At 36.4% G+C, this 23,676-nt stretch overlaps 4 protein-coding genes across 5 annotated transcripts; 2 read left to right on the top strand and 2 right to left on the bottom strand.

Annotated features, from left to right (window-relative positions):
* Positions 1–251: 251 nt before the first annotated feature.
* On the bottom strand, positions 252–7,850 carry LOC120624020 (tetraspanin-17). Its single transcript, XM_039890326.1, has 5 exons — positions 7,032–7,850; positions 5,635–5,853; positions 3,795–3,977; positions 2,518–2,718; positions 252–1,676 (listed from the first exon to the last, which is right to left on the bottom strand). The coding sequence occupies exons 1-5, from the start codon at positions 7,086–7,088 to the stop codon at positions 1,356–1,358; spliced, it is 981 nt and encodes a 326-aa protein (XP_039746260.1). The 5' UTR covers positions 7,089–7,850; the 3' UTR covers positions 252–1,355.
* A 75-nt stretch (positions 7,851–7,925) lies between these two features.
* LOC120624021 (elongator complex protein 4) lies at positions 7,926–12,584 on the bottom strand. 2 transcript variants are annotated; one of them, XM_039890327.1, is made up of 8 exons: positions 12,528–12,584; positions 12,339–12,484; positions 12,226–12,261; positions 12,003–12,118; positions 10,772–11,012; positions 9,873–10,138; positions 8,719–8,953; positions 7,926–8,070 (listed from the first exon to the last, which is right to left on the bottom strand). In XM_039890327.1, exons 2-8 carry the CDS (start codon positions 12,448–12,450, stop codon positions 7,979–7,981), a joined length of 1,098 nt encoding a protein of 365 aa, XP_039746261.1. In that variant the 5' UTR covers positions 12,451–12,484; positions 12,528–12,584; the 3' UTR covers positions 7,926–7,978. The 2 variants fall into 2 exon arrangements, with proteins under 2 accessions (XP_039746261.1, XP_039746262.1); XM_039890328.1 differs by having other exon boundaries at positions 12,339–12,478; positions 12,557–12,581.
* Positions 12,585–12,946: 362 nt separating this feature from the next.
* Positions 12,947–18,958, top strand: LOC120623853 (eukaryotic translation initiation factor 3 subunit M). The gene is made up of 7 exons (XM_039890123.1): positions 12,947–13,111; positions 13,298–13,477; positions 14,142–14,236; positions 14,785–15,000; positions 15,546–15,811; positions 16,533–16,676; positions 17,872–18,958. Exons 1-7 carry the CDS (start codon positions 13,067–13,069, stop codon positions 18,084–18,086), a joined length of 1,161 nt encoding a protein of 386 aa, XP_039746057.1. The 5' UTR covers positions 12,947–13,066; the 3' UTR covers positions 18,087–18,958.
* A 481-nt stretch (positions 18,959–19,439) lies between these two features.
* LOC120623952 (SUN domain-containing protein 1-like) lies at positions 19,440–23,309 on the top strand. Its single transcript, XM_039890244.1, has 4 exons — positions 19,440–19,625; positions 20,985–21,140; positions 21,992–22,278; positions 23,009–23,309. The coding sequence occupies exons 1-4, from the start codon at positions 19,440–19,442 to the stop codon at positions 23,307–23,309; spliced, it is 930 nt and encodes a 309-aa protein (XP_039746178.1).
* The last annotated feature ends 367 nt before the right edge of the window (positions 23,310–23,676 follow it).

The raw sequence follows: 23,676 nt of genomic DNA, 5'->3' as shown, positions 1-23,676 counted from the left end.
TGCATTTACAACATTAGCAAGGTGGAAAAAGGATACAGTTCCCACGTGGACAAAGCCGCAGGATGAAATAGTAAGTCACTCAGTGGCACTTCATTATTATACAATTCTTATAAGAGGTGGATTTTCCTATTTATGCCATCTACTTTATGCCTACCCGGGTCAAACCCTGTGCAGGTCACTTATAAATGTAATGAGGAGATAAAACTTCATAGAAAATTGTCTGAACTTAAGGACATAACCCTGATTTATTCATAAATCAGTCGCAAGCATAATTTCTAGCTAATTGTATTGGCACGGTGCAATAAAGGTTGCTGCATACATAACCGGGTTAGGACGTAAACGCGGCGCAGAAAAGACAGACAAATCAAATAACAAGTTGGTTACAATGCTTACCCGTTAACGATTTCTGATCTGGATAATTATACGGATTACGGATAAATGAAAAATAGTCTTAGATACGGATATGAAATTATACCGAACTTTCCGATAGTTTCAGTTACGGATATTAGAATTTTAAGGTATTGTAAATGTAAGTAAACAAGTATGAATGACTGACTGTATGGTTAGGTTAGGTTAGGCAACATAAATGATAACGATTTTCGAAATATTGGCTCATTTAGATTCTTCTTCGATTTCGGATTTGGTTACGCTTTCGGATACTCATAAGATCCCTGTGCCCGAAGAATAAGATTCGCACGCTCGCAAAGAGAATAATAGGAGAAGTTTTCGCTACTTGAAACATTATACAGTCAAAACAAAATTGACCTAATGGCACTCACTCCTACAGTGAGAGACGGAGAAAGACGGCAACACACGAATTGTAGACAAATTTGAGCTTTATAACAACATAAGTTCCATTTTACACTGCGTACTGATACATATGTATTACGAAAATGAGATGAAATTAAATACAATGCGCGTCACTACGAATTGCAGGGCAAATGTAACTCATAGAATTACGGACGAGACTTGGTATGCTAAATTTAATGGATGATATCTTGTTGTTCTAGACGATATCTAGGTTTCACTTGTGGGCCTTATCCTTCTCCTGTACATCAATAGCCAACAACAGTCCACTGCTGGACTTAGGGCCTCCCAGAATTGGGAGTGATGATTGTATTCTGTTCTGCCGTCACAACACGGCGGACCGTTTCCTCTATTATATTACATTCCGTCCCGTTTCGCCTTACCTTATGTATACAGCAACCTTTAACATAAGAGTTATGCAGCGGCACCACATTAAACACAAACCGCGACAATCTTTACCACATAATAGAGTCCGCCTGATGTTTGTGTAGAATGTCCGAGAAACGTTCCAATCTTCTCTCTAAAGCATTTATCTCCGCGGTTAATTCTCATACCATCTCGTTGGGTTTAGTGTGAAAAATACGAGGGTTTCGTACACGGGGGCTGTAGAAGTTGTTTGGTTGGATGTACTTTGCTGTTATGGGCTCATCGTGCAAACTCATGTTCCGTTCGTAGATGTTCTCGTTCGCCTTACTGCCGAGACCTTTTATCATGAAAGTATGGACATCTTGTTTGCTCTTCCTCAGCCGAATGCATGAAAAGACAGTGCTCAGCAGAATAGCCAGTTTGAAAATCGCGAGGACGAATAGAGAGATCATGAATATGAAGTACTGATGCTGATACCAATCTTCAAGTTTAGTCTGGCACCCCTGTAATGAATAACGGCATTGTTAATTTATACAAGGAGGAGGGTGGAGGGTTTGTTCAATTCTGAACATGCCACCCTAATCGGAGCTACTTGAAGGATATTCATTACTGTCTACGCTTAGATTGGCCTCCTAATGGACGCGCCAAAACAGTATTTTTTTATTTGATTTACCAATAGCTTTACATTTCAAAAAACAATTTAAACTAGCTTATACAATATGAAGGCAAAATCTTCAGCTACTTTTAGGTAAACACCGCATGCAAATAATAATATTACAATAAGAAAAACTAAAAAATAACAAAAGAAAAAAATAGTTTACACGTAAATTGTGGGAGGACATAAAACATTTTGTGCTTTACCCGTAAAGAAAATGCTGTCCATGCTAGTTCTATGCTAGTGGTAAGCATAACTCTATATGTCATTTCGTCTTTTACAGTACATACAGCGCGCCTCTGGAATTCGCCTCTGGAGTATACCAGAGAACATCCTGTGTGATAACCCGACTCTTAATGTTTTTAAGACGAGACTCAAGCAGCACTCTTCATCTATGTAATATATTTTCAGTATATTCTTATTGGATTTATATATTTGTACCTTAAGCATTTACATTCTATCTCAGTTTTTTTTTGTTTACCTAACTACTCATACTACTACTCTTGAGTCTTAAGAGTTAAGCTGTTCTTATACACACCCTGACTTTAAGTATGCGGCTTCTGAAAGAAATCTCTTAAGAGTTAAGCTGTACTTGAACACATCCTTACTTATATTTGTTTCGTGTTAAATAAATAAATGAGTGATGGAGATGATAGCCGTGCTTGTGGACTGTGCGAAAAAAATCTCACCGGCACATATCGGTACTGCGCGTTGGGCGTAATGTCCTGGCAGCGCGACGTGTTGACGGGCGCGGGGTTGAGGTAAGAGCGCTCGCCGTGCGGTTGTACGCAGCAACTGAGCGGCGCAGACATACCGCGCGGCCCCAGTCTCCTCAGTTGCCATAGGGACATGTCGTAGTTGCGAGCGCTCGTCATACCGCAGCACTGCAACTGAGATATATGTAAAATTTTAAATTAATTTTTTTGAAGTAAAACTTGAACGTTTAGCGCGAAACAAAAATCATGGAACACGCGTCGTCATCACCGAACGCTTTCCACGCCTTTGACTGGCTTGAAGAGATCGCTATATTGTACCTTCTACCTTAACGCTCTGTTGTATATGGATTTCTGTGAATTTCCTGTGGTGTACAATAATCGTAAGCCGATTAGCTCAGTGGGCAGCGACCCTGATTTCTGAGTCCAAGGCCGTGGGTTCGATTCCCACAACTGGAAAATGTTTGTGTTTATGTGAACGTGATTATTTTCAGTATCTGGGTGTTTATCTGTGTACTTATACGTATTTATGTATATTATTCTTAAAAATATTCATCAGTCATCTTAGTACTAATAACACAAGCTACGTTTGCTTTGGGACGAGATAGCAAATGGCAATGTGTGTATTGTCGCAGTATATTTATTTATTTATTTATAATAGTGTATTCATTCATACAAGAGCTATATGGTATGGAATACTGTGTTTATATGTGTACTTTGAGTAAACAAAAACTTTAAAACTCATGTCATCGTGCCCAAACAAGTTATATGTGTTTATATATATTTATAACATGTACATAGATTTAGTTTTCACTTCTAACGGCATTCTCCATAAACTGACACGCATGCTTTGTTACGCCGTGTGTTGAAAACAGATCAAATAGTACAGTACAGTACAGTACAGTACCTACAGTTGTCACCAACCCTCATCTACTCCCGTTTCTTGTACGATGTGGCTAAGGAAATATAACAGAGAACGGACACCAGCGTCCTCGGTGCTACTACCATCAACTGCATTCATTCACCAACCCCACCAACCAAGAAAAAAGAAATTGTTTTTCATAAATTTAATTGCCTGACTAAGTAGATGGCTGACCTGAAAAAACATCGCATATAAACAGAGCGACGCGTGCAAGCCTAATGTGCCTGTAATCATACCAACTACGCCTTGTAGTTCTAGTAGTTCTTCCCCGGATGAGCTCTGTCACGGAAAGTTCTACGGCTACTATAATCTAGTCACGATTTTGTATTACCTCAGTCTGCGCTAAGTCCAACGCGGCGGTAAAGTGCTCAAAGTCCGGCACAGCGTAGTAGCTCTGTAGGGCGCCCACAGCTCCACCACGCGTGCTCTGGATGCCATAGCAACGCGGCCAGATCGCGGCAACCACGCCAGCAGCGCATTCGCCCATCAACAGCCCCAGCACTACTAGGAAGTACTGCGGAACGAAGTGCAAGGACTACTATCACGGGAAGCTAAAACGTCTTTATTCTTACACTGACTTTTTTTTTTTATTTAGGACAGAAAACAATTAGATACATACAATAACATAACTCATACATAACAATAACTCTTAAATTTAAATAAAAAAACAGGGTGTAATATTTATCCACATAATATTGAATGAATAATGAATGAATGAATATACTTTTATTGCACACCACAAAAAGTACATAAAAGAAAAGTATAACAAAACAACATATACAATTTGGCGGCCTTATCGCTTCATAGTGATTTCTTCTAGGCAACCAATGGCTAAGAAAACAAATACAGAAAATAGTTTGGTGGTGCACATAAGTAGGTTTACATCCCTAATATTATAAATGTGAATGTAAGTTTGTTTGTTACGCTTTAACGTGAAAACTACTGAACCGGTCTTCATGAAACTTTTTATACATATTGTTGGAGGTATTAGAAATAATATAGAATACTTTTCAATTAAAAAAAAATAACGTAAGAAAAAAATGTTTATGAAAAAATCTCTAAAGCTCATTTATGACTATAAGTGTGACTATGTAGCAGTACGTTGCCTCCCAAAATTACGCGGGCGAAGCCGCAGGGCACATCTAGTTTACCTATAAAATACTATCAATATATTTCAATATATAACATCATTACTTAAATAAATATTGAAAGGAGCAGAAGGGCGATACGATGTAGATACAAGTAACACTTACTAATATAGATAATCTTAAATGTAGATAACTAAAGTACCTAATCAAATATTTAAATTGCTGTCATAGCAAGTTAATGCAAAGATCTAGTGCTACTAAAAAAGAAACAAAAAAACTTAACTTTCTTCAATAACCATATTTTTTTTTTGTTCCACTAACAGTTAGCCCCTGACTGCAATCTCTGTGGTACCTATAGATAATCGAATATATAAATGGAAAATAAAAAATACCCCGACTTGCAATAAAGTGTACATTATTCTTCTTGTTTTAACAAATGAAAGGGCTTTCGTTTGATACCGATATCGTGGGAGCTATCGAAAAATATGTCATCCGCCATTTTGTGGCGACGGTCTTCTTTGGACACTAGCTAAGACCGATTGCGACGAGTTCAGCTTTCAAACAAAAAAAAACAAAATTCCGCTCTCGTTCGTTCGTTTCTATATTTGAGAATTGCCAATCTTACGATAGTTAATAAATACGTTTGCATAAGTTATCCTGTTTTTTTTTTAATCTACCACAAGATAACCCTTCTTTACATCTAATCTGGACGCTGCAGTTAATAGGTGCTGATGCAATATAAGATGGTAGCGAGCTAACCTTTTATGGTAACCTGTAGGGTTTTATAGATAATTTATGTTACCACCAAGTGATCTTGCGGTCAGGCGCCAACATGTTATGTAATATAAAATGGTATTTACTTCATCATCGTCCACTCATTACCTTCCCATTACAGGGCAAGGGTTTCTAGAATGAGAAGGGTTTAGGCCGTAGTCTACCACGCTGGCCAAGTGCGGATTGGTAGACTTCGCACGCCGTGGAGAACATAATGGAGAACTCTCAACTCATGCAGGTAGCATCACGATGTTTTCCTTCACCGTTAAAGCGAGTGAACTCCACCCACTAACCTAGGTATTTACTTACAATAGTCAAAATAACATATCCCGGTAAGTAAGTGGCCCACACTCCAATGGCAGCTACTGCGCAAACCGTGATACCAGCGACAAGAAGACCAAGCGCAACGTAGTAGAACGGCGGCTCTTCCAAACCGTCTTCCGGCATTGCGAGCAATCGAGATAGAAGAATCCTTCGAGTGTCGCACAGAAGCAGAAAACCGCATACTACTTTGATGAAACCACATGCCTAGAACAAATAGGTAAGAATCCTTACTATACAGGGTTAGTTAAAAAAGGGCAGAAACCTCTCAGCCTTTTAACTCCTACCATAAGACTGAAAACTTTAATTCTGAAGCTTTTCAAAATTCAGAATTAATTTATTTCATGCGAAAATAATAATAAATCATATTATTTCTGTAAAGTAACATTACACTGTGAATCCAAATACATGTGATTCGACAACGTCGCGTAGTAGAGTGGAATATTCATTTAATATATCATCAACTGTAGAGTTAAAACTAAAGTCGTGCAACAAAAATCGTTATTTTAAATTTTACACTAAAATTAAAAAATTAAATAATTTCTCAATTTGATCTGGCCTGGTCTGGTGGGAGGCTTTTGCCGTGGCTAGTTACCACCCTACCGACAAAGACGTAGCGCTTAGCGATTTAGTGTTCTGGTGCGCTTTCAAGTAGAAACCGATTAGGGGTGTGACTACAATATTCCTTAACAGGTTAGCCCGCTACCATCTTAGACTGGATCACCAGTTACAACCAGGTGAGATTGCAATCAAGGGCTAGCTTGTAGTGGAATATAAAAATAAATAAAAAAACAACTAGGCGGAGAGCTTTCTGGTATTTTTTATTTAACTCTGTATACGCTCAGTAATATTATAAATAGGATAGTAGTGTGTTTGTTTATCCTTTCTTTACGCCACTAAGCAACCAATGAATTTTTATCGTAGGGAAACTAACGGTTTCCACGGGTTTGGTAAAAACCATAATAAACGCGGGCAACATCTAGTAGATAATATTGAAAATGCGAAATTATTTTTGTATCCTTCCTTCACGCCCTAACTAAAAAAACCAATCAACTTGCCTTTTGGCATGAAGATAGTTGAAAGAACGGAGAGTATTATACCTGGAAAACAAACGGTTTTCAAGGATTCATAAAAAATCGTCATAAACGCGTGCGAAAACAAAGTGCAGTAAGAAATAAAATATCTTGACGAAATTTTGCATTGAGACATAGTTTGAGTCTTTAGAGCCAGACCTAATTTCAAGCCTGGAGACACAACCGGTTCCCGTGGATTTTTTTGGAAATTCCAAACGAGCAACTGTTGGCGCAACTTAATATACTTTACTACGTAATATTTATAATTGTATATTATGTAAAAAAATGTTATAAGGCTGTTATATGACTTACAAAAAATATCGTATTGAAACATCCGAACAGCACTTTGGCACTCGCAATTTTCTTCATGTTCACTTGTAAACAATATTGCACGAAATATGTGTCACTGGTACTACAGTATATGAAATGGTATGCGATATGGTAAATGCGTGGACGCGTTATAGTATCCTATGAATAAACTCGATGAATACATTTGTCGGTTTTAGGGAGATACGCTCTGCTGAACAGGTGGGGTGACTAATAATTAAGCCAGTTTTGTCTAAAAAATTATGCATGACTTATTTCAACACTGCGTGCCTGTTTGGAATTTCGAAGTTACTCAATATTATGTTCCTTCCGAAAACTAATAAAAGTGGTGTCACGTAAAAAGAGCGCGCGAAGAGTTGACTAGGCTTATATAGATCTGGACCGGAATGGCTATCCCACACCGGTAAACGTTAAAAGGTGCCCCACTAGCTGGACGAACTGCAATATCAGAAGTCGGAAGCCGCATCGCTGGCAAAATACTGTGAAGTAAATTTTTCCAATACAGGATCTCATCCACTGGTCTCCACAACATACACCATCACACACCGACATCCGGTCAGTTATTACTTTGTTTTCTCTTAGCATTATCTTTTATTTTGCTCAGCTTCAAGTTTCGCAGCGTTTTGGTGAATAGCTTGACCTTCTTCAAGAATTGTGAACACTGTTGCTGTAGTAAAAGGCTTTTCTTCAAGTCCTCATCATCGTATAGTAAATATTATATAATATCTTATCGTTTATTATTTAGAAATTACATTAATTAAATATAACTTAGCAATATCTTCGAACTCCTCAGCAAAAAAATTTGTGCAACTCTTAGCGCTACTTTTCCGTGACACCTACTTTACAAAGGTATCCACACAATAAAGCCTAGCATCAAAATATAAAAAATTTATTTAATTAGTAAATTTTATTATCACATAGGTAGTTTGATTTTAAAAATCGACATCCTTCTTTTTAAAACCGCCACATGTTTTTGGGATAGCCGTGATGTCATCTTGTTCACGTTCACTCGATTCTTGAAGCTCTAAAAAAATTAGTAAAAATTAATTTTCAAAAAAATTATCAAAAATTTAAATTCAAAGTAAAAATTCATTTATTTCAAGTAGGTCTATAATATAAGTACTTTTGAAACGTCAAGTTCCACTTTTCACCTTTTCATCGGCTATGCACGCTCAGGTTGCCTTTAAAAGATCACTTTTACTGATAAGGCCGCCTTTGCACCTTAGCACTAAGTACATACTTAGTAAGTATTATTTCTGTTTTCCTTATATTGTTTCTTTGTGTTTAGTTGCAATAAAAGTTTTTCTGTTTCAACATCAATCAATGTGTATTATTTTTTTTGATAAAACAATAAGGGATATAAAGGCTGATAAGATTCTATATTTTTCTATTTTAGTTTTCACTTCATGCATTAAATTATCTACCAAGGGTGTAGTGTGGCAAAGCAGGGTATTCATTGAAGAAATCACTACTATCAAAAGATATCTATACATAGTTTTGTGGTGTCTATTTGGTTATACATGATAGTAAAAGTAGTGCCATTCTTTACCCACTTATCCCTGTTGAAAATAAAGAACTGCCATCTTTTAAACTATTTAATTCTGTTTAGGATTAGTGGTACAGCTTGTGCTATAAGGACTATTAAAGAAAAAAGGTATTTTATTGTACACACCTGGTGGTAAATGTAGTTTCTCTATGACAAACTTTTTCCTTCGCAACTTGAAAGCAAGGTCCAGACTTGGCGGTACAAACGGTACAAGTGTATACAGGGCAGACAGTTTAGTTATATGAAACAGTCCATGGTAATCACTGTACACTGGATTTGTCTCTTTGCTCGATCCAGTAAAAGATTCTATTCGAACAGCATTATCTACTGAGTACAGTATCCTTTTTATTATATTTTCATCCTGAAATGATAATAAACTTTTTATGAATTTATTGAAAGCAGTTGCTTGCATGCCTTATATTTGACATATAGCTTGAAATGCCTCGTTGGTCTAGTAGTGAGCGTGTGTGAACTGCTGATCACAAGGTCATGGGCATGATCCCAGGGTTAGGCAAATAAGTAGTGTTTGGGTTTTCTATCAGGATATACTTAGTGCCAGCCTGGAGTCTAGAAATTGGCGGTGATTCACCCTAGTGCCTCGGAGACCATGATAAGCTGTGCCTGATCTCTTTCCGGTAGAGTCGGATCTACTGTCCCATTGGACTCACCCTCATAGGTGAGGGAATAGAGGGCGATATCATCTTTTTGTGCACACAATATGCACTATAATATCTCCCGCGTAGATGTAAAATCTCTCAGAAAGTGGTCAGGCAAAAATGTTGCTGCTGACTTTGTATGTTGATGAGGCTGTTTATACTGTCTATTTAACTATTTAGTAATGACTGGAGCTGACAGGTTTGTAGAATAGTATTTACTTATGCTTAGCTTTAGCCTCTTGGCCACGTAAATAAACAAAAAATGTTTGTGAAATACAAATCGCAGGATTGGAAGGGTCAATAAATTCTATACATTTGTGGAGGTTCTAAATTCAACGAATTATCTTCATATGTAAAAGACTTGAACATTATAATTTTTTCTGCAATGTGGATTGGTTTAAGTTATTTATTTTGGCTTAGTATTTTGACTTTTCAACAAGAAACAATTTTAGTTTTAAATAAACAGATTCAGGAAGAATTTTCAACTAGTTTGTTATGTATTCATAGACATACTAAATATAAGCAATTTGAGGTCCAATTCAATAATAGGCCATTCTTGTTACTATTATTAATATTTAAGAACATACAATAGTGAACAAATATAAAAGTAAAAAAAAGACTTACATCAAACAAATGTGAAGGAATGGTTATAAAAATAACTGCATTTGTGTCTCGGACCAGCATTCGCAAACAATACAAAAACTTTATAAGATCTTGTCCATACCCACTTTGTGCATCATCACAATCCATTGCCATCCAAACGGGAGACCCAAGAGATTGAATGCATATGCGGAGAATATTTTTATTTTGACTACTACTCTTATAATCTTCCTTAGATAAAATCGTTTTAATGTTTGTTAATAATGTGTGGTAGAGACCATTTTTGAACCCTAAAACAAAAAAAAATGGGTTTCGGTTCTGCAATTGGGTACAAGCTTACTATATCATAGAAATATATCTTTGCTTTGGGGCAGGTTGGCAGGTTTAGAAAACTTGATGCAATTCTTATTTGAGGTGCTCTCCCAGACATAGAGAATACATAACTGTCCAATCTTGGCTTAGGCTGTTGGAATTTCTATACTTGAAACTATTATTACTACAGTATCTGCTTAGTAGGTCTTGTGGTTAGTGAGTTCAACACTACGTTTGATTGTTGTCAAGAATTGTTAGGTAGTGGATTATTCTACTAAAAAATCATAGTACCAGGCTACTAGCCAGTCCCAGTTATTATCCCTGATGTATGATGATAGTACATTATTTATTTAGGACCACCCACCCATTTAGGAGCAGTGTGGTGGGTCTTTCCCCTTTACGATGATGATTGATGATGATGCCTTTAAATATTTTGTAAATTTTTGTGCAGATGCATTTGAAACTTGGTCCAAAGCAACTATAGGGACTATTAAATACCAGTTTCTATTTAATAACAGCATTGATTACGGGTTAAAGGGACTTCTTTGACAACTGTGATCATTATGTGTGATCAACCATGATCTTTACTATTGTGTAAAATGCAAACTTACCATTAACTTGTTTATTATTTTCAAGTAAATGGCAATAAGTTATGTTACAGTTTTTGAGTGTATCTTCATCAATATGCTTGCTTAGATCAAAATGGTGGCCAAACTTTGTGTTGCTTCCAAATGATGATTCCACCTGACCCAGGCCCTCATACCTCCAAGCTATTTTCATCTCAGCACTGCTACCCTGATTGCTGGTCTTCTCATTAGTTGGGACTATACATGGTTGGGGTAATTCTTTGACCTGAAAGACACAATAAAAGTAAAAGATCAATAAGTGAATTAACAAAGCATTGTTTAAACTAGGGCATAAAAGGCTAAAGAGTTTTGTAATGATATTAATAACTTTGTGATTATAAATTAGTTACTAATAAATATATATACATCTATGTATAAAAATGTTATGTTGGTTTGTGTACGCTTCAAAAACTCAAAAAGTTCTGCACCGATTGAGCTTAAATTTTAGTATGAAATATAATCTGCATCAAGGATTGGTTTTATCTATTTTTTGCATCAGTGACATATCCGCCACCATTGTGTACCAGTGCCCGCTCTATCTGCCGAAAGCGAGACTGACAACCGCAAAGTATTGCAAAATTAAACTTATATGCAATGTATTCTTTGTTTTGTTTCTCATTTCTTAACCATTCCATATAGATGTGCCACAGCAAAGTGTGGCAGGGTAAAACTAGTATATTATATATAAACACAAATTGCCAAAAAATTAATTATGTTTTGAATTCTCAGTGAATGGGTGGGTATGCTGACCACTCTCCATCAATACATAGACATAGAAAGAGTCAAAAGTACTGGCCATGTGTCAAATAATCAATTGTGCAAATTTTAAGGGGATGTAAATAAGAGTACGGGTAGCTGCGTTGCCACTGCTTTGTGGCTTGCTTGTATGGCATATTTCCATACATTTGTTTGTAAGCTCTTTATAGCTTTCTTATATGTGAGGTGAGTCTTGTACCCAGCAGTGGGACCTTGGACAAATGATGATAGCATTTATTTGTGATTTTTATAGTTTTTATATTAGACCACTAAAATAAAGTTGTATTTGTATAAAAATATATGGCCAATCTTGGAAAGTTAATATTTTTGCATTATATATCCTCTTTAAAGAGGTAGATTTAATATGGCTTACCTAATATTTTTATCTTTAATGATTTATTAAAGATAGATCAACAAAAGCAACTTATTGTCTATGTGATGAAAGTAATGAAATACTTACAATATCCTCTGGGCTTTCATCAGCAGATATGACATATAAGTCATGTTTGCAAACAACACCTTCAGCAAGAAAGTATTTAGAAAGCACTCTGCCGTAACTACCTAAAACATCTTCTTCTGAAAATACAAATATGTAGTTCGTTAAAATTGATTTCGTTAGTTCAATTCAGTTTGACTGTAATCTCACATAAAGTAAACGACGATGAATTAATTGTAAAACTTACCGACAAGAAATACACTGCCGGCGGATAATCCCCCACCTGGAATAAATAATAGAATTAGAGCCGATTTTACAAAATAATTATAACGTACCGTAACGTAAAAATCCCATGCCTACCAATAATGAAATCCAATGATGGTATGCCTGATGAAATGTATATTAGGTTATTTTTTAATTTTGTCCCTTTAAGAGACGTATGAAAAGCTGAAGCTTTGTGAAAACTTGTCATTATTTTTACAAAAACATCAATAAAGAAACTGAAAACGAGGAAACATTATTTGTTAATAAAATAACAGCTAAATAAAATAAATTTTATTTACTGATTGAGTATTGACCTAAGTTGTAAGGTCTGTTGTGAACATGTTTTTTTTTCGACATAAGTCAATGTTAGATTAGTACGAGATTATAGACGAGGGTACCAAAGAGGAAAAATTGTATACCAGATAAACTCAAGTTTTTCTTGTTATGAAAATAACCTTCAATTACTTTTTAGTGAAAAGATCGCTTTAAAGATATAATTATATAATACGAAAAGCATACATTTGTGTCTTGTGCTTCGTTACGTAATTATTTTTGGTGCAATCACCTATTACTTAATATAATAAATGTTTGATACCTATATATTAAATACAGTTCTGTTTATAACTATCGGTACAATGTGTCAAATGAAGTCCGAATTCACCATATTGTATTGAGTTAGTAATCTGTGGTGAACTACTTATCAATAATCTGTGGTGTAGTACACGTCAAAAACTCATTAAATGTCTTGACTAGTATTACCAACTATTTCAGTATTTGTGAGAAAAATTGTATTGAAATCAACGTGATAAAAATAAAAAGTAACCATGCAAGGACCTGCGGTGTTTATGGATATATCGCTTGAAGATCAAGTAAGTTCACGCGTGAACATAACCTATGAAAATTAAACAACAATATTCTGTATGATAAAATCATTATTTCCCCATAGATACTAGTAGTAAACACACATTATAATCTCTTAAGACTGCGCCTAGTATAGAAAGTTATCCCAGGTTTAAATTACTTTGATAAAGTTTGAAATGTAAAATTCATTCTAGGCTCAGGAGCTCAGAAAATATTTTAAGAGTTTGGGTGCTGAGATATCAGAAGAAAAGTCGCCAAAAGGTATTGAAGATGATTTGCATAAAATTGTTGGTGTATGTGATGTTTGCTTCAAAGAAACCAATGAAGCAGATGTGGAAGCTATACTCAACAGTATAGTCTCTATCATGGTTTCAGTAAGTATATATTCAGTCAGTTCAGCATCAGTATAGTTATAATACTGAAGGTGTAAGGGGATGCAAGTAATAGTAAGCATTTCAAATGGCTTAACTCAGCTAAATATGGTCCTGTTGTCTAACCAACTTCTTCTAGTGACTAACAAATGTCAGACTAAGACTTTAAATTGATTAGACTGATCAAATGGCATATAATGGTGTTGGCAGCAGCAATACCTATACAATCAGTAATTGATGACCAATAATGATAGTGGTGGAGCAAGAAGAGTTTCTGTTACCTAAATGACTTATGATGTATGACTATAGCTTGCATCACTTAACACACACATGTTGGGGACAGGTCAGAAGATGATCAAGATGCAAAGAGTAGTAAACAAATTTTGTCTAAAAAAGAAAGGGGAAGAACACAATAATCCCAAAATCCAGGAACTTGTATTACTATCAGAAGGGTACATGTAGATAATACCACCATTAACCAATAAACTTGCAAAGGCCTAGCAAAGAGGCCTATCCAAACTTTTTACTGTGTTAACCTATTGATAATAAGATGCTTGTTTCTTGAAAAACTTACTAGGTTTAAACCATTTTAAAGGACAAGTCAAGGTGAGAAGTTAATATAGAATAAAAATAGAGATCATTTAATTCAAGGGAAATTTAATTACAGATTCCATTAGAAAGAGGTGAAAATCTCATATTGGCATTCAGTCAAAGGCTTACTAAAGCTCCTGGTCCGAAGCTTGGCATGGTTGCCCTACAATCGTATGTATTATTTGATAAATTATGATTTTGTCAGTTTCTTATTTATGTTCATTCACCTCTTTATGTTTTACTAAGTTATAAGCATCGTGATATATTTTTAAAGTTATTTAAAATATGACATTTTGTACTATATAGTGTATTTTCCTTCTTCCTCCTAACAAATGCTTTATCAATCATTGCTCAATTTGTTCTAAAATGAAATCAATTAATAATGTCATATATCTTTGGAAGCAGTATTTCTGAAAATATGTTAAGAAAACCTTACAGTAATTTTGAAATACCTATTATATTTAGTGTCATGCAAGGTGGGTTGGTAAGTGATCACATATTAAAAGTTTTAAGTTTATAGTAGTTTTGTAATAAAACAGTTTTCACAGACATTAAAAACTCAAGGCTTCCTGGTTTACTATAGAACCTGAATACAAACTTGAGTATGAATTAGAACCAGACCTGATAATAGCTACTTGTTATTAATTTATGAAATAATATAGGTCACATAACAAAACAATTAAACACTTAAATCTTAATTAAATCTTGACTAATTACAGATTGTGGCGGCTCTACAACAATTTAGAGTCAAATTCTCCACTTCGGTACCATGTTTACTATCATGTAATAGAGTTGGCTGCACGATTGGGCTCTGTTGGAGATGTATTTAAGGGAGTAGAACAACTGAGAACTGAGTTTGCAAGTTGCCCACCATCTAATGAACAAATGCAAAAGCTGTACAGACTGCTTCACCAAGTGTTGAAAGATCAAAACAGGTATGCACTATAATATTTTATTCTAAGAAAATTCCTGTCTTCCAATTTTTACTGACTTGAATTATCTCTATTATGTATCTACACTATGGTCTATGTCTCTTTATCATCAAAAACACAAATTAAACACATATAAACAATTGCAGTTGTGCAGCAGTGTTCAAGACTGGGCAGGCTATAAAATAAATATTGCTAGATTGTGTTTATTTAATAAGGTAGTGACATCATTAGTCAATTGCATATTTTTTGCATTAGGGATTAAGTCTTACCAACATGCACCCCAAGGCACAGAAGAAAGTCCAAATTAGGACCTCCTCCACCCAATGGAAGCCAAGTTTGACCAATCGCTCAAATGAGGCTGCAAAGTCCATCATGAAATAAAAAAAGGAGGCTTGTAAACCATCACTTAAGCAGTTATATTTTAAAACCCCTAAAATAGGCATTATACAGGAGCATAAACAACATTAAAATAATACATTTGCTTTAAGTAATACCCCTGTTATTTATATTCGAATGAAAATTTTCATTTTACCTTTTTTCAATTTTAGTGAACTAGCAGCAAAGGTGATGATAGAGCTATTAGGCACTTACACAGATGAGAATGCATCGTATGCACGGGAAGATGCCATCAAGTGTATAGTGACAGCTCTGGCAGATCCCAACACATTCCTTTTAGACCCACTGTTGGCATTGAAACCAGTCCGCTTTTTAGAAAGGGAGCTAATTCACGATCTACTAAATATCTTTGTCTCTGAAAAGTTGTCTAGCTATCAAACCTTCTACAACAATCATAAGGAGTTTGTGCATTCTCAAGGTATGTTTCCTTTTATAACTTATTATGCCCATTCTGATTACCTTACCTGTATTGCCGAACATTTAACATGTGCTGCGATATGGCTCCTACCATGTCGAGTCTATATTTCACTGATCATTAAAGTAGGGTTAACACAGAACTGAATTTAATGAAATGATATGGAGTATACTTAGAGATGTCAGTTATTTTTCAAATTTATCTCTGAGGGCATCAGCTGTCAAAATGATTTGCATTGCTTTGTGCAATATAAAGTTATATTTGAACATTTTGTGTATGATTTGAGTCTCCTTTACAGTTTGTTAGAATATTAAAGATGTAGAATTTGTGAGATCAGGTTCAGTTTAGTTTGATTTTACAGTGTTTGACAATTTGAAAATCGAGTTGAACTACTGTAATAAATTATCTTATTATGTCTCATATTGCGGTTTTGGTGTTTGTGGTTGGTATTGGCCTAGTGGTTAGGGTTTCGGCCTTCCGTGGGGATCGAGTTCGGTGATGTGCGCTGGAAGCAATTAAAATATCATTTTATTTAATGGTGCTGAGAAAACAAGCCTGAGAGTTGAGACATAATGTTCCCAAAAAATTGTGAAGTCTACTAATCTACACTTGCTATATATATATAGCACTAGCCTAAACCTAAGATATTCTCAATATGAGGGGCGACCCCTGTAGTAGGTCGGCAAAGGATTGATATTGATAACAACGTGGTTATTATTTACAGGTTTGAACCATGAACTAAACATTAAGAAAATGAGGATACTGACCTTCATGCAGATGGCAGAATCTAACCCTGAAATCACTTTTGACGAAATTATCTCTGAACTCGAAATTGAAGAGAAAAATGTAGAAGCATTTGTTATTGAAGGTAAGTCAGTAGAGTGGATGGAGATTTTAATGCAACCAATTCGAGGGTAGAGTGACTAGAAATTTCAGTTCAGGAGATTAAATTTTGAGTCATATAAACATTTCGTTTGAGAATTTTTGAAGCTGGTCAGTCTGTTGGTAATTTGATTGAAAAATTATATTTATCACTAGCTAACGTTCGCCTTGTTTACGGTTTTTATTCAAATCCTTAGGGAACCATTTGTTTGCCAGGTTTAAAACTAGTCTAAGATCCAGACTATAATCTAACTCAGTGCCAAAAATCAGTTCAGCCAATCTGGCAAGGTTAAGTGACAACTTTCACAACCATCACAACTATCGCATTTATAATATAAGTATAGATATACATGGCGCTCCATTTCTGGGCAGGACGACATTTGCCGGGTCCGCTAGTATTATTATAATACTGTTGCCCGAATTCTTTGTCCGCTTGTATTACGGTTTTATAAAAATTCGGTGGGAACCATTTGTTTTCCTGGGATAAAAAGTATGCCTAGGTTATTCTCTGTCCTTCGAACTGACTTTATGCCAAAAATCAAGTTAATTGGTCGGTAAAGTGGGCTGTGAGGGACGGACAAACAAACCCACACAGAATTAAAAGTATACAGAAATCGTGTACACGACTAATAAAAAAAACCACTCCACTTTAGTTGTGTTTTCCGGACAGGCGGTTAGTCAGTTTATTCCATTTAGCCGTTTACAGTAATTATTTTACCTCTAATGTTCTAAACGTTTACCATAAAATGAGGAAATTGAAGTTTGTGAGCTAGCAACATTCCACGGGTGTTAAGTCAGATGTGGGCGGGGTGTTTTCACTGTTTTTGCACTTGCATAAGACAATGTACTTCATACAATAATGGCTGAATGAGGGTTCTGTATGTTCTTGATTCTATGCAAACCCACTTTCGGTTTTAAATTTTAGTTGGGATTTGAATTGTTTTCAGTCGCCTGAATGTAGTACCTAGTTGACACAGGCAAAATTCTGAGGGTTTTGTACGATTAGTAATGAGTAGTAGAGTGGAATCTAGCCCTAGCAGGTCCTACTGACTAGGTTGGAATTACTCTGTTAACTATCATTGTATATCTATCTGGGGCGAGGGTATGTACATAGGGCAAATAAGCAAAAAAATTTATAATATTAACGACAAATAGTATAGCTGTGATTTTTTCCATGACAGTTCTGAAGACACGTCTGGTGCGCGCGCGTATGGACCAAGCGGCCCGCACGGTGCGCGTGTCCAACACGATGCACCGCACGTTCGGTCGTGCGCAGTGGGCGACGCTTCGCGACGTGTTAGTATCGTGGCGCGGCAACGTGAACCACGCGCACGAGGCAATGAAGTCAGTCGCCGCCGCGCAATCCGAGTACGCCGCGCAGCTGGCGAAACCTTGAGCACAAATATCATGACGTTCACTAACGTCACTCCGCCATTTAATCGACTATACACACCTCAGAGAAAGGAATATAGGTAAAGAGAGCTTTAAAAAATCACCTCAAATTATAAGTGTCCCAAGGCTGGTCTCATAGAAGAGACAGTAAAGATCTTCCAATTTCAATGCGATTTGGCTACAGCCTTATGGCAATCATAACAAAGGCTTGTTGTCTCGACAACCCCTCTGGTGCTGCTTTGTTTTCTTAATTCCTTAAAAACAAGAGGTTGGGTTCAATTTTCAGTGTAGGTCTGATTTGGGAATTTAGAAATTGGCGTTTTTGCCATTTGTTGATATTTTCGAGCAACTGTTATATTAACACGGAATGTAATGCATTGTAGACACTCGGTATGAACCAATGACCGGTTCAACTAGTTTCATATAAAAAAACGCATACAAATTTTAGCCTTTTGCTACATTGTTTTGTAAGTTTAACAATAGCTAGGACTCGCTCTATCTGTATTCTTTCTCTGAGGTAACACTCGCAACTGTGCAATGTAAGCAACACATGATAGAACTTTTCCGGTATGTTTTTCCTAAATAAATAGCTAGGTGATTTTATAATTATAATTAATTTTAATAATTAAGTCACAATAATAATATAATTATATAATTTGGAGTTACACAACATTTACGGACACATATCGCCAAGTTAACAATCTTTGCCGGACACTGCACAGATGTGTGTTTATAGTCTTTTAACAATACCCACACAGATGCAAAATTGCGGTTCATACTAATTTACAAAAATTACAGTCGTGATTTTGCAATTGTTTGGAAAATATAATGTATATACCATTTATACTTTTCCGGAATAATAAACATAAAACAATATTTTTTTTTTCATTTCAATCCTACCAAGCATTGCTTTAAAGTACATTTATCATATTATTTAAAATTCAGAATCAGATTTTCTTAAATTGTTGTTTGCAAGAAATTTCGTGATAGCAAATATAGCAAATATAGTGTGTTAAATATTGCAAAGAGCATACCATCACATTTGAAAAGCCAGGATAACGTAGTTTTTGTCAGTTTGTTACCCGTTGTCATTGATTCAATGTGTTAGTAGCAGTAATACAGCTAATATTTATTACCCTTAAATAAAGTTTTATATAAACAGGTTTTTTTACTGTAATACGCACAATAAAATCAATTCTACTGAAAGCAAGACCAAAGAAAATACAAACACTAATAATAATATGACGTGCCTCTATTATTCTATCAAAATCAATCAAAATTCTATCAAATAAATTAACAAGCCCTATTGCTTATTTTACTATCAAAGAAAACTAAATAAACATAATTATTTCTACAGATGGATTATCCATTTGAACACGAGAGCTGTTTTCGCCAAGTCTTCCGAACGTTTGTCTGTGTAGTACTTTCGCTGCTTCTCGGACTCCAAGTGTATAGTTACTTCCTGGATCCTCAGGAAGCGTTGGAGGGTGACTTTACGGATATCAAATATATGGTCATGCAACTTACCCGAGGCTTGTCAGAGGTTACTCCTAGCACACTACTAATTACTTACACACATTGTTGGTAGTATCTCAGCGGTGTACCTCCTTATTTCGGAGGCAAACCGTAGATGTGCTTTCGACAGCTTTAAGTAGTGGGGTGATTTAGCGGGTTCTACAAAAGTCTTATGACAAACAGTACACGTCTACCGGTTGAAAGGAAGACAGTTATCCTACCATATTCTGTTTTTCCTGACTAGGCTTATGTAATGGTTTTATTATTTTTATTAGTGTTTTAACACTTGGAGGGATTATCAATTTTATAAATTTAAAATGCATATCAAAAATTTCGGAACCGACAGAACCGCTCAGGCCGCGATTGCCAGAGAGTCGCAGGTTAAAATCCTGTCGGTTCATTTTATATGCATTTTAAATTTATAAAATTACGTAATGGTATTTTAGTTCGGCTAGGCGCCTACTTATTAAAGTTGTCCCTGAAGAATTATTTTTTTATCGTCTGAACGGGGATTCCCCTGGTACATACATTATAGACGAAAGAAGACTTGTTCTAAATCTAAGAGAATATAACTAACTGTGAACGGGTTCCTCTGTGCTACTACTACCATCTGCTAAGATCACCAACCCGTTTGCTCAGCGTGGTGATTATTGGAAACCCTCTAAGAATGGCCTTTGGTCGAGCACAGAACTGTTAAAGACTATTTGATGAAATCTGGTTTACCATAATCTGTCCTATCACTATTCTTTTTCCATCAGGCACCTCAATCAATTCATATACCCACAAGTGGTTTACTATCTTTAACGCGAGGAGTGTATGGGTAGGTATATGAGAATTCCATTTGATGGTGGGAGAAGCCCATGGGTGCTCGGGTCGCTTCACAATATATCGTACCTACCTATCATCATTACATCAACCCATACTTGCCCACTACAGACGGGTCTCCTCCCACAATGAGAAGGGGTTAAGGCCGTAGTCCACCACGCTGGCGCGGGCTGTGCGGATTGGTGGACACCGCTACCTATCTCTGTCACCATTCAATTCCGAACATGGCGTCTGGCACAGTCTTGTCCAGCCAACTAAGATTGCGCGTATACTTAATATACTTTTGGTATGTTATTGATCAATCTATACCCTATAACACTACTGTTGGGCCTAAAGGAGCTTTTACCCATATGTTATCACCACGTGATACTCCGTTACTGCGATTGCTAACCACGGGTTAGCAATCGCAGACAGAGGACGACGCAAACAGAGGACGTACGTCACTTGTATGACACCCGCAGGAAGACAAGGGGTGGTGACAAGTAAAAACTGTATTCTGATAAGCCGCTACAACGATCTATTATTGGTCATTTGCTGAGTATTTGATGCTTTTCGCAATCAGGTTAATCGCAAGCACGAGTCGTTACAAGGTGAAATGGAGCGCATTTCAGAGGCTCTGCCGGCAGTGGCAGCGGCGGCTGGGCGTGCCAAGGATGCGTTGGAACCTTCCCGTCGTAGCGTGCGACACCCTCTCGATGTTTACGATTACGACCGCCAGGTGATCATGATCATTCATTTATGTAATCCCATTGTTGTAGAAACAGGTCTCTCTATCATAGAAGAGAGGGCTTAAGAACTTTCCAAACAGATTACGCTACAATGCGATCAATTGTCTTAGACATTTTTTTTTTTTTATTCCACTGCAAGCAATCTCACCTGCTGGTATCTATCTATAGATGGTAACGGGTTAACCAGTTATATCAACATACAACACAACAACCCACAGCCCTAATTGGTTTCGACGCGACATCGTAACTGAGCGTTGAATCGCTTAGCGTTACCTAGGTCTTTGTGGGTAGAATGGTAACTAGCCATGGCCAAAGCCTCCTACCAGACCAGCCCATAGAAAATTTATAATAACGAAAAAAAAATACTTTAAATTTGAGAACACTATGGAGAACTCTCAGGCATCTAAGTTTCTTCACGATGTTTCCCATCACCGTTGGAGAAATGATATTTTAATTACTTAAAACGCACATACTCGTAGCTTAGAAATTTTAGAGGTGCGAGCTGGGATTCGAACTCGGCTCACCGAAAGTAAAATCGAAGTCCTATCCACCAAGCTATCACCGCTCTTCTATTTCATATATTATGGTTACTTGAAGATTTTTTTTTTTTAAATTTTTAAAACCTATAATACAAATAAGAATATAAGAGTATATAAATGAGAAACAATTCAATCTCGTATAGGTTTCCGAGATTGAATTGTTTCTTATTGAATTCGCTGAAAAAAATCAATCTCGTAATCTGTGCGGCCTCATTTGTGTTCAGCTTTAAAGTATTACAAATATTTGGTAGAAAACCTTACAGAGCGTATATACCTTTTGCCCTACCTATTGTGATTTAAAGATGGCTGACTACGCGCTAGAAACGGCAGGCGCTCGTGTAGTAGACACGGGAGAAACGCTGGAGCATATTGTATACGAGTCTCCAGTAAGCTGGGTGTTGCACATGATCAGCTCAATCCTTTGTCGAGAGTGTCCCGGAGCCAGCACCATCATCCGCCCCGGGAACTTGCCAGGGGAATGCTGGGCTTTCAGAGGCTCTAGAGGCGAGGCAACGATCAGGTTACTCGGAACTGTCCATGTCCATGGGCTAAGCCTGGAACATATTCCGGCCCATATTTCAGCTACTGGGTAAATATCTATTTAAATCAACTATTATTGTGAAGTTACTAAATCAGACAAAATATCCTTTTACCTTTCACAGCGATGGAATGAATTAGAATTTGTGTTTGATGTTACACCTGTTGTGTAGGTATGTTTGCATGAGTTTAATGTAACCAATTTCTTTAAAAACTACTACACCGATTTCTATGTGAGTTTATGCAACCTACTCGTAGATCTATGAACCGTGTACATAATATCAAACGTGGTTGCTATTAGATACCTACTCCTACGTAGATTATTAGATACATAACAAGGCTTTAGATAACAAAAAAAACGCTCGGGTTTCAATGAAAATGTATTCTTATTTTGAAAACTTTTCACACATGTGTTGTTACATAACGTTCTCAAAAGGTGTGTGGAGTCCACCAATCCAAACTGGGCCAGAGTGGTGGACTACGGCCTTAACCACTTCTCGTTGTGGGAGGGACCCGTGGTCTGTAGTGGGCCGGTAATGGGTTGATGTGATAATGATGATGAGTATGTGTTAGCCATAGCCACTTCAGAAAGCCTTTTTGTTTTAAGTTTATATAATACCACTAGGGGGGCTGTTAAAGTTATATAGCATAGGTAGGTATATCTTATTCCGTCATATTGCATCATTAAATGTCAAGCGCTTACCTTGATAATACCGCCACGATACCCAGTCAATGACTTCAATTTATATCGATGTACCCAGTGATCAATCAGATTATTTTAGGGAAATATCGTCAGCACCTAGATTGTTCCAACTAGAAGGACTCGAGTTCCGTGGAGATCCCTACCCGCACGACTTTGGGACATTCGAATATGACAAGAATGGAAAACCGATCCAGTATTATGAAGTTTTGCAATCATCGTCGAAAGGGTTTAATCTGGTCCGCTTGAAAGTATATTCAAACTGGGGTCACACTGTATACACATGTGTCTATCGAGTGAGGGTTCATGGAGAGTTGATATCAGACCAGGCGCGGTCTACGGCACAGGTAAACGACGATGATTTGAGAATTGAAAATGAATAGACGCAGTGATCATATGAATAAGGACAACACTGTTTATCGTTTCATAGTTACCTACTAGTTAATTTATTTTATGTTGTTGTATTATTATTTAGATAGATACTTACTTGATATTTTAAGAACATTTATGTGTAATAATATATGTAAGGGTTTAAATTATAATGTTTTATGCACCTTTTGTTTGTTTGTTATTTTCTATTACTTATTGTAAGTAGGTGTTACAGCTAATCCTATCCTTTCTTATTTTGTGTTAGGTGGATAAAAAAGATTGACAAGTTTCAAGTAGGTTTTTCTCGTAAAGTCTAAGCAATTTAAAACGGTCTAATTGCAAAAAAAAATAACCTACCTCTTAAAACTTTAGGTATTCGAA

Source organism: Pararge aegeria, chromosome 5, assembly GCF_905163445.1.
Source record: "Pararge aegeria chromosome 5, ilParAegt1.1, whole genome shotgun sequence".
In the NCBI taxonomy this organism is placed as follows: domain Eukaryota; kingdom Metazoa; phylum Arthropoda; class Insecta; order Lepidoptera; family Nymphalidae; genus Pararge; species Pararge aegeria.
This window is presented reverse-complemented; position numbering and strand designations above follow the sequence as displayed.

Coding starts and splice junctions, on each gene's coding strand:
- LOC120623853 (XM_039890123.1), top strand. CDS start 13,067: ATGCAAGGACCTGCGGTGTTTATGGATATATCGCTTGAAGATCAA. Junction 13,112..13,297: donor ATATATCGCTTGAAGATCAA/GTAAGTTCACGC, acceptor AATTCATTCTAG/GCTCAGGAGCTCAGAAAATA. Junction 16,677..17,871: donor AGAAGCATTTGTTATTGAAG/GTAAGTCAGTAG, acceptor TTTCCATGACAG/TTCTGAAGACACGTCTGGTG.
- LOC120624021 (XM_039890327.1), bottom strand. CDS start 12,450: ATGACAAGTTTTCACAAAGCTTCAGCTTTTCATACGTCTCTTAAAGGG. Junction 12,262..12,338: donor ATCATTGGATTTCATTATTG/GTAGGCATGGGA, acceptor TATTTATTCCAG/GTGGGGGATTATCCGCCGGC. Junction 10,139..10,771: donor AAATAATAAACAAGTTAATG/GTAAGTTTGCAT, acceptor TTTTTGTTTTAG/GGTTCAAAAATGGTCTCTAC.
- LOC120623952 (XM_039890244.1), top strand. CDS start 19,440: ATGGATTATCCATTTGAACACGAGAGCTGTTTTCGCCAAGTCTTCCGA. Junction 21,141..21,991: donor TTTACGATTACGACCGCCAG/GTGATCATGATC, acceptor TGTGATTTAAAG/ATGGCTGACTACGCGCTAGA. Junction 22,279..23,008: donor GCCCATATTTCAGCTACTGG/GTAAATATCTAT, acceptor AGATTATTTTAG/GGAAATATCGTCAGCACCTA.
- LOC120624020 (XM_039890326.1), bottom strand. CDS start 7,088: ATGAAGAAAATTGCGAGTGCCAAAGTGCTGTTCGGATGTTTCAATACG. Junction 2,719..3,794: donor TGGACTTAGCGCAGACTGAG/GTAATACAAAAT, acceptor CATATATCTCAG/TTGCAGTGCTGCGGTATGAC. Junction 1,677..2,517: donor CGCAGTACCGATATGTGCCG/GTGAGATTTTTT, acceptor TATTCATTACAG/GGGTGCCAGACTAAACTTGA.